The sequence below is a fragment of the Plectropomus leopardus genome, chromosome 17, assembly GCF_026936395.1.
Source record: "Plectropomus leopardus strain MGB_pleo_1.0 chromosome 17, ASM2693639v1, whole genome shotgun sequence".
In the NCBI taxonomy this organism is placed as follows: Eukaryota; Metazoa; Chordata; class Actinopteri; order Perciformes; family Serranidae; genus Plectropomus; species Plectropomus leopardus.
In genome coordinates this window covers 7,940,510-7,958,290 of record NC_142192.1, presented here as the reverse complement: position 1 = coordinate 7,958,290, position 17,781 = coordinate 7,940,510, and the positions used below count along the sequence as shown (strand labels likewise).

The window sequence follows — 17,781 nt, the reverse complement described above, 5'->3', positions numbered from 1 at the left end:
GTTGAGTTTAAAGAAGCGTGATAACAAGGCGAGCGCTGTTCAGCAGGAAGTCAAGCTACACCAGCTAAGTGCGCATGCGCCGCACCTCTCTTCAATCTAGGGCTGCGTTTCTCTCCATAAAACGGTAAGGACAAGCTCATTTTAGCTGTGTGTTCTGAAATATGCTTGACTATAAATTATCAGCCGATTTCACGACACGAGCGGCGGTTTCGGCCGGGGGTTATAGGTGTATTGCGGATGGGGTTCAGCCAGCCAGGCTCGTACAGAATGGAGGGGCAACGCCGCCGCCGTGCCGTTGTTTGCTGTACGTGCCGCCGCACAGGGAGACGTCATTTTGAGGGGGAGCGGAGAGTTAAAATGCAGAGTTACGAAGGGACGTACGGTTCAGAGACAAGCGGCACGTAACCGTCACACTGTAAATACAAAGCTTTACCAGTCTCGGACAGTATAGTTGACAACATTGTCCAGTTTGTCACACATTGAGTTACGCCCTTGCGTTAGCCACAATGGCTACCGTCGAGCCTTGTCTGAGAAGCTGTGTGGATCTCAGCAGTCAGCTGCCCACGGCGGTCGTGATAACCCACTTAACTTTAGGTGATAGGATTCTCGATCTGCAACAAAACGGATGGTTTAGCTCGAGTGTGAAGGGTCTACTCAACCCTACGTCAGTCAGCATCTCCCCAAGTCACGCAAAACTGCCGTTTCTGTTGCCCAAATGCGCATGGAAACCACAAAAACGTTACCGTTACATTTTATTAAACAGCCTGACAGTTTTAAAGTGTGACTGTATCAGCAATGTTCATAGCTAACTACCCGACAACCCATTATTAACAATAACCAACAAGTCGCTGTAGTCGTGCGATTAGCACCTGCGCGCACATCACGAAACAGCTGATTTTACGAAAAATACCTTTTGAATTAACCTAGTTAGTATTGATTACATTAGTTCACAGACGTCAAGAAGTTTTGGCAAGATCTGTTTTCAAAATACAGAATACAAATTATTTGGTGTAAATTAGTGGATATAATGTTTAGTTATATGATACTGATGAAATCTGTGAAACGTTATGTATTAAAAATGTTTTAGTGGTTAACGGTTTCTCTGTTGGCAAGAGCACGTTAACATAATAACGAGCACATTGTCTGAATGAGGTTTGCGGTTTATGGTTTTCTTCATGGTTTAGATACAGAAAGTTAGCTTACAGCTGTCTCTATTTGGTTTTTTTTTCCAATTGCATTATGTTACAATGTGCTTACAAGTAGTTTGTCAACTCTTAAGTTGAAAAGTTGAGTTAACTAGTTTCCTGACGTTAATTAGCTCATGTAAAGTTAACTAGCTTAATTTAACCAGCTATCCTGATGCTAGGCTGTTAAAACTAGATTTTGATATGCAGCTATTTCGTCGTGCAACTTGTGTCTAATTGGTCTCATATTCAATTTTACGGTAATTTTGACTAAAATTTTCTCGAACTCAATGAACAAAAATGGTTTTGAAAATGCGTATTTTGACCATTGACCTGAAAACCTGAGAAATATGTGGGCTTTATTAAAGTTAATTAGCTTAACTTAACCAGCTATCCTGATGCGGGGCTATTAAAACTAGATTTTGGTTTCTGATATCCAGATATTCTAGGTGCTATATTGTGGGCAACTAGACTTGCTTGAGAGACAGTAACATTAACATAAATTTTTATTTTACTCAAAAAAAAACAAAACACATGTGAATCTCATTATGTTAATGATATGCTTGATATATATGATAGCTTGAGAAATATATGGGCTTTTTATCATCTTTTATTTGAGTTTTTTAAAATGTGTTTATATTTTTTCAGATGAACAAACTCCAGGATATTTGTTCTATGAAAGCAGCCCCCCTCTGTAGCCTTCTCTGAGTGTGATGGCAACCACCGACGAGGTCACGGTGTCCATGGGGGAGGTGGTGATGGTGAAGGCGGATGGTGAAGGAGATGCTGATGATCCTAATAAGACTCAGGTCATCCTCCAGCTCCAGCCAATAACCCCTGGGTATGTTCTGAGGCCAGGTGTAACCAAACAGTTGAATTTTAAAATAATGTTGCACAAAAACACAGGGATGACAGATCATAAGCCATGATTAGGTGTTGATTAATGTATGACAAAGAGTTCTGTTCCTAAGTAGACACTGAGATACAAAATAGACAATATCTTCAGTACCACCAAGAAAAAAGTAAAAACTGTTGTCTTTACAGAGATGAATCTGCAGAAACAGACGCAGCTGTCATGGCTGTTGAAGCACATCCAGGTAAGCGTTTGCCAGAATAATATGCGGACAACTTGAAAGATTTAGTCATGCTTTATGTGCTCACATATAAATGCGGTGTGTGTCTTTTTTCTTACTCTTTTAGAACAAACAGATGGAGATGACGTTGAAATTGGCTGTCCCATAACATGCGGTGACTGTAAAGCTGTGCTGCTAGTGAAGAAATTTGTGTGCCCGGGAATCAATGTAAAATGTGTGAAGGTTGGTATTCATTATTATTTTTGAGTCTACATTGATGCAAGAAGGCAACTGCAGCAGGGTTTCATTATTGGTCTTCACAAGTTTATTCATGTGCTATTTTATTTTGAGTGAAAATGTGTCACAAGAAACATAAATTCTAGCAATAAAACACTAACAGATGGCAAAAAAGACTTAAAAATGGTTGTTACCAAACATTACTGTGCATAGCAGGAAATAAACATATACTACTTCTGGCATGCCAGAATAACTACATTCCACTACCTCTTTATTTTTCTCACTTTCAATGTGCAAGCTGTAATAGCATGATGCCGATAACAACTGTAAGCGTGCATGTGCTTACAGTGGCCGCTTTAGTTGAATGTCCTGTGCAGTTAAAATGATAGTTTTCTTTTAGAGCTTTTTTATAATTTTTTATTTTTTAACAGATTTTCTTTCTAAGTTTTTCAAACATAATGTTATTATTGAGTTAGATTAAACAGTGCATACCATTATCAATCACAGCAGGTCAAGTTGAATGTTTAATAAGCAGCTAAGCACAACAAATGTTCTGAGCCAAATGAAATATTGAGCACTAAGGCTCACAAGAGAACTGCAAAACAGTGGTAAGAAATCATTTAGGCTACTGTCAGTATTGCCAACAATACTGTTCATCAGGCTGTAGGACATGAGGTATGAACTGAATGAAACCAGAATGCACTGCTTTAAAGCTACAGTTGGTAACTTATATGAAAATAACTGTTGTCTGATATCTTGAAACTGCTACTGCATGCAAACAGTAGAACATGAAACACAGTCTGTAAAAAAATGTGTTAACTCCAGTCCGCCTCCTTGTAGTGCTTCTAATGGCATTTGCTTGAATCTGCCACGCTGATGGAATACCACCAATCAGAGCTGAGGAGTCTCTAATACAGCTGTCAATTATGTCATCACTACTTGTGAACCGCGGTCAAAGTAGGACGTGCTGGTCAAATATGAATCAAGATTCTGTTACTGTACTGCCTTTTTCACGCCTTGTGTTTTTCGCAAATTTAAAGTAGTGCACTGTTAAGTAGGGGATGACAGATTATCGGCGTGGCATATAGTTCATGAAAAATGTGTGTATTATACGCAACCAGCACCAGAGAAGGCAGTCTGCAATACATGAAGAGAAAGTGTCTTCGTGGGAGGAACTTTTACATTGTAAAACCCCAGTGAGCTATTTTTATTGATTCATTTTTTATAAAATTTTTACTTTATAAAAAATATTGCAGGGAACTTTCAATATATGATGTTTAAAGTTTCATTTTCGATTTCAAAGACATTTTAAAAACATTTTTTTGCATTGGACTTTGTTATTTTCCAAATTCTAAATTTCGATAGAAATATTTTCATTTTTATTATAAATGTAGATTGGTTCCAAATAATGGTTATCAGTCTCATTAAGTATCAATAATTGGTATCAGCCCTGAAAAGCAATATCGGTTGACCCCTACTGTTTCAGCACCCACAGGCTGGAGTTAATGTTCTCATATTACAGCTAAACAGTACACTAAAACATGTTTATGAAAACATTCATTCATCAACATAAGTGCTGTTTATGTTGACAGTTTGATGGCAGCTCACAAGCAGTTATTGACATGATTGACAGCTGCATTTGAGACTCCTCAGCACTGGTTGTTTTTGTTCACATGCACTGGATTCTAGTTAATGCCTTTAGCAGTGCTACGAGCAGGAGGAGAAGCATGATTATCTCTCTCATACACTATTGTGTGGATATAGTGACATTTTCAGCAAATATGACATTATGTAATTTTTTTACAGAAGTTACCAACTACAGCTTTAAAGTTAGAGAACCAGTACCTTACCACACTTTTTTCCCAAGCTGTTCTTGGTCTCAGTATTTGTTGGGGCCTGGTACCAATATATTGTAAGCAGTGTCAATATTGAATGCATATAGTAGTATGATTTGGTAGGACATTCACAGAGGTAAAATGGCAAATGTAAATACATTTCTAATGACTGTATAGACAGTAAAAGCACTTCTGTTTTTTATTTGTTTACTTTGTTTTACTTTTTTTCCAATTTATAGATCTTACATTTGAAAAATGTGGATAAAAAGTTTGACATGGTTGCTGTCACTCACATAGCTCAGAAAATACAAAACAACTTAAAAACATTTAAAATAACAGATAAAAACTTACCGTCACTTACCGTTTTGTAAAAGATATTTTAATTGGCAGCTGCCTTGTAGTATTCTCTGTTGATACAAAATGGCAAAGATTGTTGATTGATGATTGTTTATCCCAACTGTCAACATTATTATATCGAACATACAGTATGTTACAGCAGTAATATACAGTATGATCTCTGCTCAAAACACAAATAGATTCACTTCATCATCAGTCAGTAGTGTCTAATGCACAACACTTAACTGACCTCCACAGACCTTATTATGTGGAGCACAGCTCTACACCACATATTGCTCCTCAGCCTAATAGATGTAATGTTGGAATTTCTATAGCACTAGTGCATGCCTGGACATGATAGTGCGAAAAAAATACACTGCCGTGATTTATTATTATTTTTTTAAATTTACGGCCACTATCAGCAAAGAGGTATAAAATAAAGTGTGTCACTTTGCTTTTAGTGTTTTTTCTTGTGTTGAATCATCTCTACTGTGGCGTCCAGAGTGCACTCTGTGATCTTAATATGGTCTCTTAACTAAAACTCTCTCCATTAGTATGAAGACCAACTGATCAGCCCGAAGCAGTTTGTGCACATTTCTGGAAAAGCCACTCTGAAAGACTGGAAGAGAGCCATCAGGATGGGTGGAGTCATGCTAAGGTGAGGAGATTTATATTTGTATTAGAGAGCCAGAAGCCATATTTAAATATTCTGCTTGCTGGTTGGTTGCACGACACAACTTTATAATGAATCACAGTCTGCAGGCAAACTCTTACATATGTATCGCTGCTGATGTAACAAGCAGAGATGTGACTCACACATCTTGAATATACAAAACGATGACAAGATAAAAAAAATAATCTGTGCAGCTGTGAACTATCTAGAAATGATTCCATCACCTGTGAGCTGTAAATGAGATGATGGCGGTAATGACTTTTGTTATTGAACCGATTGTCTCTTGAACTGGTGTTTAATATACCGTACGTGGCGTATTCTGAAAAAAGAAAACCTGTATTATCAGGGATACAATAAGTTTTTGTAACTGCTGCGTACTTTATTAAACAGAATATTCTAAAAATGGAAATGGAGAACCTGCTTCCCAGCTGTCCAAACTAGGCCTCTAAACAAATTTAAAGGGGAACTAGTGCTACTCCAATGGTCTAAGACAGTCCAAAATTTTAAGTAAACATGACCAGTGAGTATCCAAACAGCAGAGTGCTAAAATTTCAATTTGTGATGTAATCAAAAATGAAGCCTGGAGCTGCTCCACAGACAGCAAATTTGGAAAGATATAGATGACACTTAGAGCACTCAGGGCAATGTGCGTCGGGAGTCAGTTTAGTTTAATTTTGCTTTTCATAGCACTCAATAACTGGTAACTTACCGATTAAGTTTTAGGGGGAAAAAAGCAAAATGGCATGAAGTACAAGAGGCACTTTACTTTTAGCCTGGCACTCTAGTGATCTTTAATTGGACATTTCAAAGCGCTAGCCATTTAGACGTGGTAAATTGTTCATGTTTTTTCAAAAGATTATTTCTTCATTAGATAGCTAGCACTGGGTGCTTTGCACCAGGAGCAAGCTCACGGCATGGTTCATTTGGCAATTACCACTGCCAGCGTTTTCCCAACCCCTTGGCGTTGCTGCAGAAACATTGTGCCCACCCTCTGACCTCTTTCCAGGTCACCCTGATGATTAAACAGCTTCATTCTGAGCTGCAAAACTATTAGCATTGTTGACTGTGTTGGCACCCTGAGCGGTGCTAACACCGCTTACTGTGCTTACAGTAATAATAGTGTTAACAATGCTAAAGGGGGTTTGTGGCTCAGAATTGAGCTGCTTACCCACCTGAACTGGGAGGTGAGCAGTTTAATTAACTGAAGAAAAACAAACCTAACTTCAGACCAACATGCTTAACCAGTCAGAAATATTCACAGTAATTAACTGATTAACAGTTAACCACTGACATCTCAAGTGTACGGGTATATTTTCTGTATCAGAGCTGACAACACTACAATACAATAAAGCTCATTTCGGTGTAATAAAAGAAAACAAACATTCATTGTCTATGTTGCAGCTCTAGTCTTTATACCTAATGAAATCACAAGTTCGAGCATTACTAAGCTGGTTTCTGCCTTTGAGAGAAAGTAGCTCATGGTCACAGATATTGACTGAACTTTCCCTAGGCCATAACGATAACATTTGAATCCTTAATTTAAGCAGTGTTCCCCTTGAAGCTGCACCAATCAATAGTTTTATATTCACAGAAAGGTGTTGCCTGTTGTGACAAACCCGCAGAGAATTATCATCGACTCCACACTTCCCGCAGCTCTGCAAAGCTTTTTAGCCTATTTTAGCTTGCTGCTGGGTGGGAAACCAAAGCAAACTCCACTCTTATCAACCTTGATTCTGTCTTCAGCTGGCCACTGTTTTGACTACAAAGCTCTAAAAACCCACTGCACATTACCTGCCCCGCACCACACAGACACAGTTACAGACGAGCTGGTGAGCAAAGCGAAGCATTTAGCAGCTAAAGATCCAGATATTTCCCTCAGGAGTTGGTTGAGACCCATAACAGAGCTAAAAGCAATCAATGTGGCAAGTAACACGACCCTAATTTAATAATAATGTTGCTCTGTGTCTGGAATCTGTGTATGGTTAAACAGGCGACTGTTTGCTAATGATGACCAAACAATGCCACTAGGTCACAGTACATCTGATGTTGTTTCTCCCCAAATCACCAGTAGCTTTAACCATTTCCCCTCTTTAAACAGCCCTGCTTGCATTGTGGGATGCTTGTGTGTGTTTTTCATATCCTTGTGTCTGGAATTACAATTATAACTTCCAAACAAGTAGAATAAGTGTCGTGTAGGAAAAGCACAACACCTCCAACAATAAAATACAGACAGTAACATCAAAAATGGAATGTCTAATAAAGGATGTCTGTATTTGGTGGCAGAGATGTAATCAGTGTTGGCCAATCAATTAAACCTTTTTCACACATTGACTCACTGTCTGATACCCTCTCAAATTTCTGCTTTCAGAAAAATGATGGATTCGGGTCAGCTTGACTTCTACCAGCACAGCACACTTTGCACCAACACGTGTCGCAGCACAAAGTTCGACCTTTTAATCAACAACACACGCTTCCCTCCAGATGGTTCTGGACTTACCACACCCACATCCTCCCAAGGTGAGAACACACTACTAACTAAATTAATAAGGGAAAAATTCATATGTTTGCTTTTCCACACTTGTTTTAACTTGACTTTGTCGGGCAAGCATGAACTACTTATGGGGCATTATGACTTTGACTGGAGAGCTGATGCATTCATATACCAGCTGGAAGTGTTAAAGACAGCTACCTGCACCACGACATTGTCTTTTTTCAGGCAAAGCTGTACTTCTAATCCTCAGCTCTGCTTCACAATATTGAAAACGCCACATAAGCAATTAAAACTGACAAGGCAGCCTGCACATTCCATGATTGTAATTTACATACTCAGAGGCAAGGAACCACCCACAGAAATGCTGCTTTTCATTTTCTCGAAACAACTGTATATTTTATTTCACTGGTTATACGAATAACCTGAGCTTCAAGCTCTTTGGCTACAGTGTGCTTGACTGTTACTGTCCTTATGATGAGGTTAATAGCAGCTCATCTATTAAGTACTGCATCATAGGTGTCTAGCTGTACTGTCAACCTACTGCTAATAACTACACCCCTGTAAGCCAATCAGAAACAAGTTCTCAGTGACCACACTTAAAGCAAGCAGCACTGGATGCATGAGGTAGGCTTGTCATGATAATAATGTTATTGACTTATCACCCGATATATGGACATGACCTCAAGCATTTTGCTTTCCTCAGTTTTGCCTGTTGTTTTAACATGCATGTTTTGTTCACAAACATTTTAGACAAGATGAAAAAGAAATAAAACAACACTTCAAAGACAACACAGTGTAGCTTACCGGTAGCCTGCAGCTGCACTTTTGGAGTAGAAGACACACAGTTGTGATAGTTGTTAGATCGCCAACCCCTTGCAAGAGCCAAAAAGTTTGTCATTTGTAGTTTTACCTCCCAGAAACTTCATTGTGAAATTGTGAAAGAATAGCTCCAAAAATTGCTGCATGTTGTTAATGTACTAAAAAACCAAATTCACATGATGTGTGGTCGCCATTGTGCGTTTGAACTGCTGAGCGTCAAATCTCAGAAGCTGTCATGCCTTTGGACACATCAGCTCTTTTTTTGTGAGTCCGTGTTACAAGCATAATGTGTGTTCTCCTGTGTAAATTGCAGCTCAGGTGGCCTTGGGTAATGGTGGGACGGCGAGCGAGGACAGAGCAGAGGTTCTGAGTGGAAAGATGGACTGGATCTCAAACTCACTGGAGGCTGCAGAGAAGAAGGAATCCAATGAGATCTCAGGTCCCAGATAGCACACATCCCAACACAGCAAAGGTCACACACACATAAGCACAGAGCACACCCTTGACTGAGACTTGCGTTTGGTGTTTGTATGTCCACAGAGGACACGCTGAACTTCTGGAAGGGCATCGCTGATGTGGGTTTGCTTGGTGAAGTTGTAACCAACATCAGCACAGAGCTGCTGGAGCTACTGAACGGCGTGCAGCAGCGCAGGGAGCCAGCTGCCTTACAGGACACAGGTACGGAACAACGCTAATGTGCACTGGCTGCTGGGAAAGCATCTTCCAAACAGACCATGTGTAGAACTTAAAGCTTGCTCGAAGGCGTATGGGTGTGAAACAAATGGAAAGAAAGAACAAATTCGCTTGCTGTTGGAAGCCAATGGATGGAAAAAACCAACATGAGAGAGCTTTTAGAATGGCGACTGTTGGTTTGTGTAACAGTAATGACTGAAGGTTTAATGATTGTTTACAACAGCTGAATTTGTTCCTCCTTTCTGACTGACCAAGTGACCCTTTGATTGATTGCCGCACTGATCCCAGATTCCTGTCTGGTAGAGGTGGCGGTGCTCAGTAACCTCGCCCAAGTGTTCGGCCTGCTCGACTCAGTCAAAAAGACGCTGGAGAAGAGGAGGCAGCAGACGGATCCCAGCCAGGAGCAAATCCTCAGCACACTCAGCAGTGAGTACCGAACAAAGAAAGGTTCCACTGATTCTCTTAACATGTCTGTTCTTTAGTCAGCTGTTCATTTTTTTTGACTGATGATGTATATGTTGGACATTCTCTGTACAGACAGACAAATAACCATCTGTGTAGCCTTTTGGATGTGTCGTTATCTCTGCAGGGGATCGTGCATTTGGTTATGTGTGTGTCTGTCTGTACACAACTAATCTCACAAACTACAACTATCAAGCAAATATTTTGTGTACACATTTCTGACTTTATGCTGAAGGATCCCTCATGGTTGATTCACAAAACCTGTTTTATAGACTGTTTTATACTGTTTTAAACTGCTGACTCCTCACTCCCCTTAACCCTAACAGTCGCAGGTTTCCGAAAAAAATGACAACCCTTACTGTCTGTTGCAGGCCACATTTTGGCCTTTGTTATAGCTAAAAAAACCTGATATCCATAGAAAAAAGTGGTGTCATTTTGAACCAAAGAATCTTCATATTAACTCTGTACCCCATACATTATGATCCACTGACATTGAGCCTCTGACAGACTGTGCGATTTTAGAAAGTTTAGTGCGAGCTACATTGTGCGACATGGATCTAATAAACTTGGGTATGACATCAAGGTTAATGTAGGCAGACTGTATGATGACAGGCTACGATGTACGTCCATCGACATCAGTACGCAAGAAGAAAATGTCATCAGTGCTGTAGTGATAAGAGACAAATGTAAACGAACACGAGTCGCGCCCTCGCTATAGTGTTGTTATGTGTGTCAGAAATAGTCAATAAGAGAAGAAGGAGGAGACAATTTTGCTACGAGAAATTAAAGAAAGTATTAGCATCTGCTAGCATTTAGCAGCCATTTCTATTGGTTGGTTAGTAGAGGTAGGTCGTAACAGCAGCCACACAGTGTGATGGTCACCCCAAATTTCTGACACTATCAGAATTTTATCCCAGGCTGTCTTTGATTGCACGACTGTGACCACGGCCGTCCTTGAACATCCCTCACTGTGCAACGTAGGACTGCCGCTTAAGAGCCACGATCAAAGATATCGCTACGTTTCTTTCACGTTGGCGAGCTTTCATCTGGGACAGCTTAAAATTGCAGTGCATACCAGGCTTTAGGCATGATGTGAGATGAATTGTCCCCATTTTTGTTTTCTTTTTCTTTTTTCTTTTTTGAGCTGTGGCCTATAAACAAAGTTAATACAGTTAAAAATCTAGTTATGAACGACATGGTTTAAAGATTTGTGACTATGTTTTTGTAATTATAATACATTAATCCTCACAGTTAGATTGTTATCTGTATTCAATATAGTGCACATCTGCTGGAATGAATCCTTTTAAAGCTGGATATCAGACGCCTTTCACAAGTTTTTAAGCCTTTGAACCCCGTCCAAATTGGTTTTACTTCTGATCAATAATGATAAACTTGGTAAGAAATGTTCCTCAAATTCCAATCATTAATAAATTTAGACAATTATTTTTCAAAGGCAAGGAATAAATGTCTATAGAACTGTATTTCTGATTATCATTATTATATATTTTAAAATATTTTACAGGATTATTATCATTTTTAAGTACTTTTTTTTGGGTCAGATCATTCCCTTGAGTTTTTTGTGTGCTGATTCCCAGGTAATTTTCTTCTTCCCCTGCTTCTTCTTCTTCTCCTCCTTCTTCCTTTTTTTTCCCACAAATTTCTTGCAAATTTTTTTCTTGTCATGTGTTTTTTAATTGCTCATGGCCTTCTTCTCATGTTTTGAAATAAATCAAGCCAAATTGGCCAGGTTTCAAGGGATAAAATGAATTATCTAGAGTTGCTTGTAATCAGCTTGAGGGGGCGCTGGCTGTGACATTCATTGTCTTCTGTTTAGGATGAATCTGGTGACCTCCTGGCTTTTTCTCAAGTGCCACTCAGTTCTGGTTAAAATTTTGCGCTGCTCACAAATATTCCTCCTTTCTCTGCCACTTGGAATCAAAATATCTATGAGGAAAAATCCACTATACGTACATGTTTCACCTTTATAGCCCTGCGCTCATCAACACTTCACTGCCAGCACCTTCTGTCAACTCTAATTAGAGGTATGAATGTTAATCACAGTTTTCCACATTAGGTTCTTTTCCTTCGTGTGAAGAAACTGTGCCAAACTGTCAAAAAAAACAGCCTCTGGCATGGGAAATCAAGATATTACAACATAAGTGCACTGCTCGTAGAACTAAAAAAATCTGGTGCATTGCTTCGGATTGGCAAGAAACTCTCTCCGGTGAATTATTACTACAAAAGATTAAGCTTGTAGTTCAGCTACATTCATGTTTGCATTGTGATTCATGCAGTTAAATTACTTTGTTTGCCATTAACTACTGAAACTACAAACCATTTTGGGTCATAAATGGAAAGGAATATTTTTATTTTAACATTGTTTCTTTACTGTAAATTAACCTCCTTTGACCATATTTGGTAAGAAGAATTGATTATTGTTAATTATGAACAAACGTTCAGAGAAGAGATTAAATGCTATTTAAGCTTTGCTGTAGTTCAGTGTCCTCATGTTTACAGGGTTCTCACAGTCATGGAAAACCAAGAAAAGTCATGGAATATCACAATCACATTTTCCAGGCCCTGAAAAATCATGGAAGTTTGGGAAAAGTTATGGAATTTTCTAGTGTGAAATGGCATTGTTACAATAATCTTCCCTGTATTGTAACATGATGGCAAATTCATTTTCTTCAGCTGTTGATGTAGCGTAGTTTTGGTATGTGTGTCAGTGTTTTGTTTACCATCACGAACGTTTCTCCCCACACGTTGTCTCTTCGTTTATGCATGCCAGCGTTACAGTTTGAATCTGATATGTTTAAAAAATTGCCGGGAAAGTGGGGCAAGATTCATATTTTTATCATGGGTCTTTGAAAAGTCAAAGTAGCTTCCCGTACCTTATTAAAAAGCCAAAAGAAGTATGAAAAGTATGAAAAACTAAACAGTGAAGATGCAGAACTCTTGGAGCTCTATTATCAGAAACAAGCTCAATACCATTACTTGTTTTTGTATCATCATGTTCAAATATTAAATATGAAAAAGGACAGATGACATTTTAATGTAGTCAGTGACTTGACATTTGCTGGCTTAAGCTTGCCCAACATCTCTGATAAATATTGATATAAAATATCAATAAAAGGACGTGCAAAATCTAATTTCTGCTACAGACGAGCAGGACGTCGCTCATTCTGATTTTTATCATTAGCAGTATGACCCCCTTCCCTCCCCCTTTTTTCTTTTCTTTTTAAAATGAATGAATTTTCTTCATTTTTAGTTATGTATTTACTGATTAGTTAATGAATTAATTTATCTTGTTTTCTTTTATTTTTTTTCTCATACCAGAATCACTGGTGTAGACATACACACACACACATAACCTGCGTACACTAACATCAAACCAACATCCTTAACCCTTGGGGAAATTTTGTTAACTAACCTGTTTTTGTTGTTTTATGTCATATTGTTTTTGTCAGTGTTCTGTCTTTTGTCTTGCAATTAAATACTTTTTTAAATCTAATTTCGGTTCTGTGTTTTGTTCTGTGTAGACCTGGAGGTTCAGTTGGAAGAACAGAGGAAGCAGCAGCAGGTCCGGGCTCTGCTGTCCTGCCCACAGCCTGCCAAAAACAAAACTCCCACCAAGCGCCAGACCAAGCGACCGCGTCTCCAGAGGCCCGCCTCCACCACCACCCTCCTGACGTCCCCCATCAACCAGCAGACCACCCTGCAGCCCCAGCAGTTCACCGTTCTGTCCCCCATCTCCCTGTCCTCTGTGGGTCAGCCATTTACCGTGGCGGGTCTCCCCATCGCCTCCCTGGCCCAGTCCTCCAACACGGTCACCCTGCTCCCCGCCGGCTCGCAGGTCTTCACCCGCTACATGGTGACCGGAGACGGTAAGACGGACACCATCACCTTGCACCCGTCCTCGGGCCTCACGCTGGTTGGCACCACCACCATGCAAGACTCCAGCCAGTTGGGCACGGTGGTGAGCCCCGTGGAGCTGCTGCACCTGAGCCAGCAGGCTGGCGGCGCAGAGGTGGTGCCCATAGAAGGCCAGGTGGTGGACGGCACCATGGTGGTGCAGCAGGAGGTCATGCAGGGGGAGGTGGAGGCCGGCCAGGAGCACACGGTCATCGAGATCAACCCGGCTCCGATGGAGCAGGCGGTGGGGGTGATGGAGCTGCAGCTGACCGGGGAGTCGAGCAGGGACGGAACAACCATGATGGTCCAGAGTGGGATGGAGGTGACGATGGCTGAAGGTGGGGAGGAGACGCAGTGCCAAATGCAGGAGGCGCAGACTGAAGGGGTTCAGGGGCTGCAGCTGGAGACCAGCGGACAGTTGTCAGATGTACATATAGTTGTGATAGGAGAAAATACTCAGGAAGAAAACAAGGTGAAATGAGACACACCTTCATTTTATCCAGCATAGCAGGTTTGGACTCGTACCGAGCTATCACAGACTTGTGAAACTGTAAATATCACAGAATTTCCAAATCCACAAATTGCCTTGGCCTAAGACCAAGCTCTAGGGAGTAGCCATTTTTTTCCTTTTTTGGTGTGTGTACATGCTTCTCTCAACTTGATTTTTATTGAAACAAAGAGGCATCACAACAAAGGATATGCTGTGTGCTTCTGTTTGATTTGTATTTAAAGTATGATTCCAGTTTATTACGAGTATTAGGTTAGGTATTTGTAGTTTTGGCTGTTATTTCTATTTGGAATAATAACATTGCACTCATCAAGTTAAATACTGACATATGAGAGTGTGTCAGTTTTTCTAAACAGACGTCAGATGGGATAAACACCACTTGTCAGATGGATTTTTAACAAATCTCAGGGTTAGCCTCAACTATATAAAAGAGAAAACATCAGTTGTATTAAGACAGTTTTCCAGGGCGAGATCAGGACTTCCCAAAACATGAGCTTGGACCTGTATTGGCGCCATTTCTTACTGAGTTGGGGGGAAATAATATGATTTGACCTTTTCGGTCATGATAGTGGTTCAATAGTTAGTTGTCAATACAAAATTGATTTGTAGTGCAAACATTTTGGAAACACCCTGGTTAAATCAATCTGGCTAAACTCTTGCTTTGTTTACTTGTCTGATAATGTGACTCAGAAATAGATCGAAAAGACAGGACATTTAACTGTTTGCTGTGGTCATTTGACTAGTTCTACAGAAAATGGCGGTAGTTGTTAGTTATTATGGTGATAATGCACATGTCGGCGGGGCCTAAAAATGTGTCACACTCTAGTTTGAAAACTCAGTTTTGGCCTGTTGTTACCTTTTTAAGTGATGGAAGGTAAATGCAAATCCAGTGAGTTATGTGTTTAGAAGTTACAGGTGGAGGTAAGTGATAGTTTTACTATTAATCAGGTATGAAGTCACGTTGCGTGTTTGTTGAAACTTGATGTAAAGTTTCTGTGGCTGTCGAGAACGAGTGAGAGCTGCGGCTCAGTGGACAGCTGAGAGGCAGAGAGACAGTGGATATAAACTGCGTGCAGATCAGCATATTTTCACATGGAAATATGTGAATTAAGGGTTTATTTCGACCAGAACAGAGTAGGTGATTGTTGGAACAATAGACTAACTAACTAGACAAATAACATATTTTTTTATGTTTGTTTTTTTTGTTCCTTTCAAGCAAGTCCTAGTTCTAGTTCTCTTGGAGTGATGCAAAAATGTTTCCTTTTGTGAGTTTATTTTGTTAATTTATTAGATGTAAATGGAAATCTCTGCTTGAACACATCCCTCAGATGAAACTAAAAAGAGCAGTAACACACTGTACTGAGTTATTTTTTCAGCAGGTAAAGCAATGGAGGTAGAGCACGAAAGATAGTCTCCTTGCGTCGCACTACTATTATACTACTTGTTTGGTCATTACTGCAAAACGTCCACTCAGTGAGTTCGAAATTGCTTGGAAACAAAGTGAAGGATAGTTACAGCTTTTGACCCACTCTGCTGTCCCTCTGGCTGGTTTAAACTCATTACCTTTTTTGGTTGGTTTGGTTTAGGAAAGAAGAGAGGGATTGGTTTGTACGACAGATTTAGGGCCACACTGAGTAAAAAAAATAAATAAATAAAAATTGAGACTTCGAGAATAAAGCCATAATGAAGTCATAATATTACAAATATAAAGTCGTAATTTTCTGAGAAAAATAGTTGTTATTGTATGAGTATAAACACTTAATATTATGAGAATAAAATCGTAATTTTACGAGAAAAACAAGTTGTCCCCGCCACTGTCCCCGGTGTTGTGCCATGCTGACCTGTGCTCTTGCCTGTTTTATAGTTTGCTGGCAATATGGTTATTTCCGTAATATAATATCTCCTTTCTTGTATAAATACAACTTCATACTTGTAAAATTATGATTTTTTTTCTTTTAAAATTCCGACTTCATTCTCATAATATTACAAATGATTTTCATAAAATTACAACTTTTATCTTGTAAAACTATGACTTACCGCTTGTAATATCACAACTTTTTTCTCATAATATTATGACTTTATTCTAGAAGTTACGACTTTACTCTCACAATATTATGACTTTATTCTCAAAATTGGGCTTTTTTTAAAAATTTTTTTTTTTTTACATGGCCCCAATCCTCCGTCGTAAAGTAGGCTAAGCCAATCAGAGGTAGAGTAGGCGTGGTCATTCCTTTCCAAGCGGCCCAGGTAAAAATGATAACTTCTCTTTATATCCTACTGTGTTGGTTTGAATGAAAAGATCCATTCTGCTCTTTCTGTTTCTATGGTCTGCTTGAGTTTTTTTGCCCCATCTGACTTTACTGAGGAGACGTCACTGTGTTCTCGTATCTCAGCAATGACCGTGGTCAGTACAGTGTCATCAAAACCAACAGAAACAACAGCCAAAACTACAAAAACACCCAGATGTAATCATCTGGAATTTTTCTTCAAGCCTCCACGAACAACCTGAGGACAAGACAATGCACTGTAATGTAACTGTAAAGTCTACATGCAGGGCTTTAATGGTGCTGATGATTCGTCAGTTCACATCCTCTGACACTGACTCAGCAGCGGCGGGCCGCACGTCCCGGCCCGCCGCTGCTGATCAGAGTTGTTACCAGTAACAGTGTTGGTGTGACTCGAGGCAGGGATGAATTGCACTGTTTGTGTTTGGTAGTATCGCATCCAAGCTGTAATGTTTTTGCACTGCGTGAAGTCCTGTTGGGACGACAGGAAGATGTTTGCAACGATGCCTGCTCTCTAAACATTTCTTTAGGATATGGCCACGCCGTGTGGCAGAGTGTTTTCTGATGTGCATAGTTCGACGGAAACGGACTTCTCACTGGAATTGCTTATGCACTTATTCTCTCAGTGGTTTCTTACTGCCTGATTTCACCTGCAAACCATTTTCTTTATTGTGCTCATCTATGGCTTTATCTCAGTATGATAGATAGTGTGAGCTGCTGGGCTGATTGTTTAAGTCGATATATAAAAACTTATATATACTTAATGTCAAACTTGGTATGCCTGTATTTTACACTTGTAGTTTCATATTTATTAGTTTCCAAAGGTGCAAACATGGATTAATTTATGCTCTTGGCTCACATCAACAAAGACATGTTCAAGACATGTGCATTTCCAATAATTTAATTTAACAAATGAGGGTATTTGCATACTGACTTTGTAATGTGTTTTAATATCAGATTAAAACAGAAAAATAATTCCGAGTGGTTGTTTTAGTGTTTCACCACCAGAGAGCGCTGTGTGCTCGCTCCACCGCGGCCTGAAACTGGAGCTGCGGTTTACAGCTACAATAATAGACGGTGGAAATAGTCTGTAATCTCTGACTTCTCCATGTGTCAGGCTTATTGCAGTATACGGTGTAATCTGCACCGTCACGGATGATGTCGGTGATGGGCAGGCCTCTCTGGAGGCTGAGCTGGGCTGACAGGGCACCAGGGCTCGCTGGTTATTACATTTCCCTCTTCTTGTAGTCCCTAACAGTCCCAGACAGGCTGT

At 39.8% G+C, this 17,781-nt stretch overlaps 1 protein-coding gene across 2 annotated transcripts; it reads left to right on the top strand.

Annotated features, from left to right (window-relative positions):
- Window positions 1–26: 26 nt before the first annotated feature.
- gmeb1 (glucocorticoid modulatory element binding protein 1) lies at window positions 27–17,483 on the top strand. 2 transcript variants are annotated; one of them, XM_042505994.2, is made up of 10 exons: window positions 27–124; window positions 1,833–2,025; window positions 2,229–2,281; window positions 2,385–2,500; window positions 5,220–5,323; window positions 7,707–7,855; window positions 8,962–9,087; window positions 9,189–9,326; window positions 9,645–9,767; window positions 13,343–17,483. In XM_042505994.2, the coding sequence occupies exons 2-10, from the start codon at window positions 1,898–1,900 to the stop codon at window positions 14,194–14,196; spliced, it is 1,791 nt and encodes a 596-aa protein (XP_042361928.1). In that variant the 5' UTR covers window positions 27–124; window positions 1,833–1,897; the 3' UTR covers window positions 14,197–17,483. The 2 variants fall into 2 exon arrangements, with proteins under 2 accessions (XP_042361928.1, XP_042361927.1); XM_042505993.2 differs by having other exon boundaries at window positions 9,630–9,767.
- Window positions 17,484–17,781: the final 298 nt, after the last annotated feature.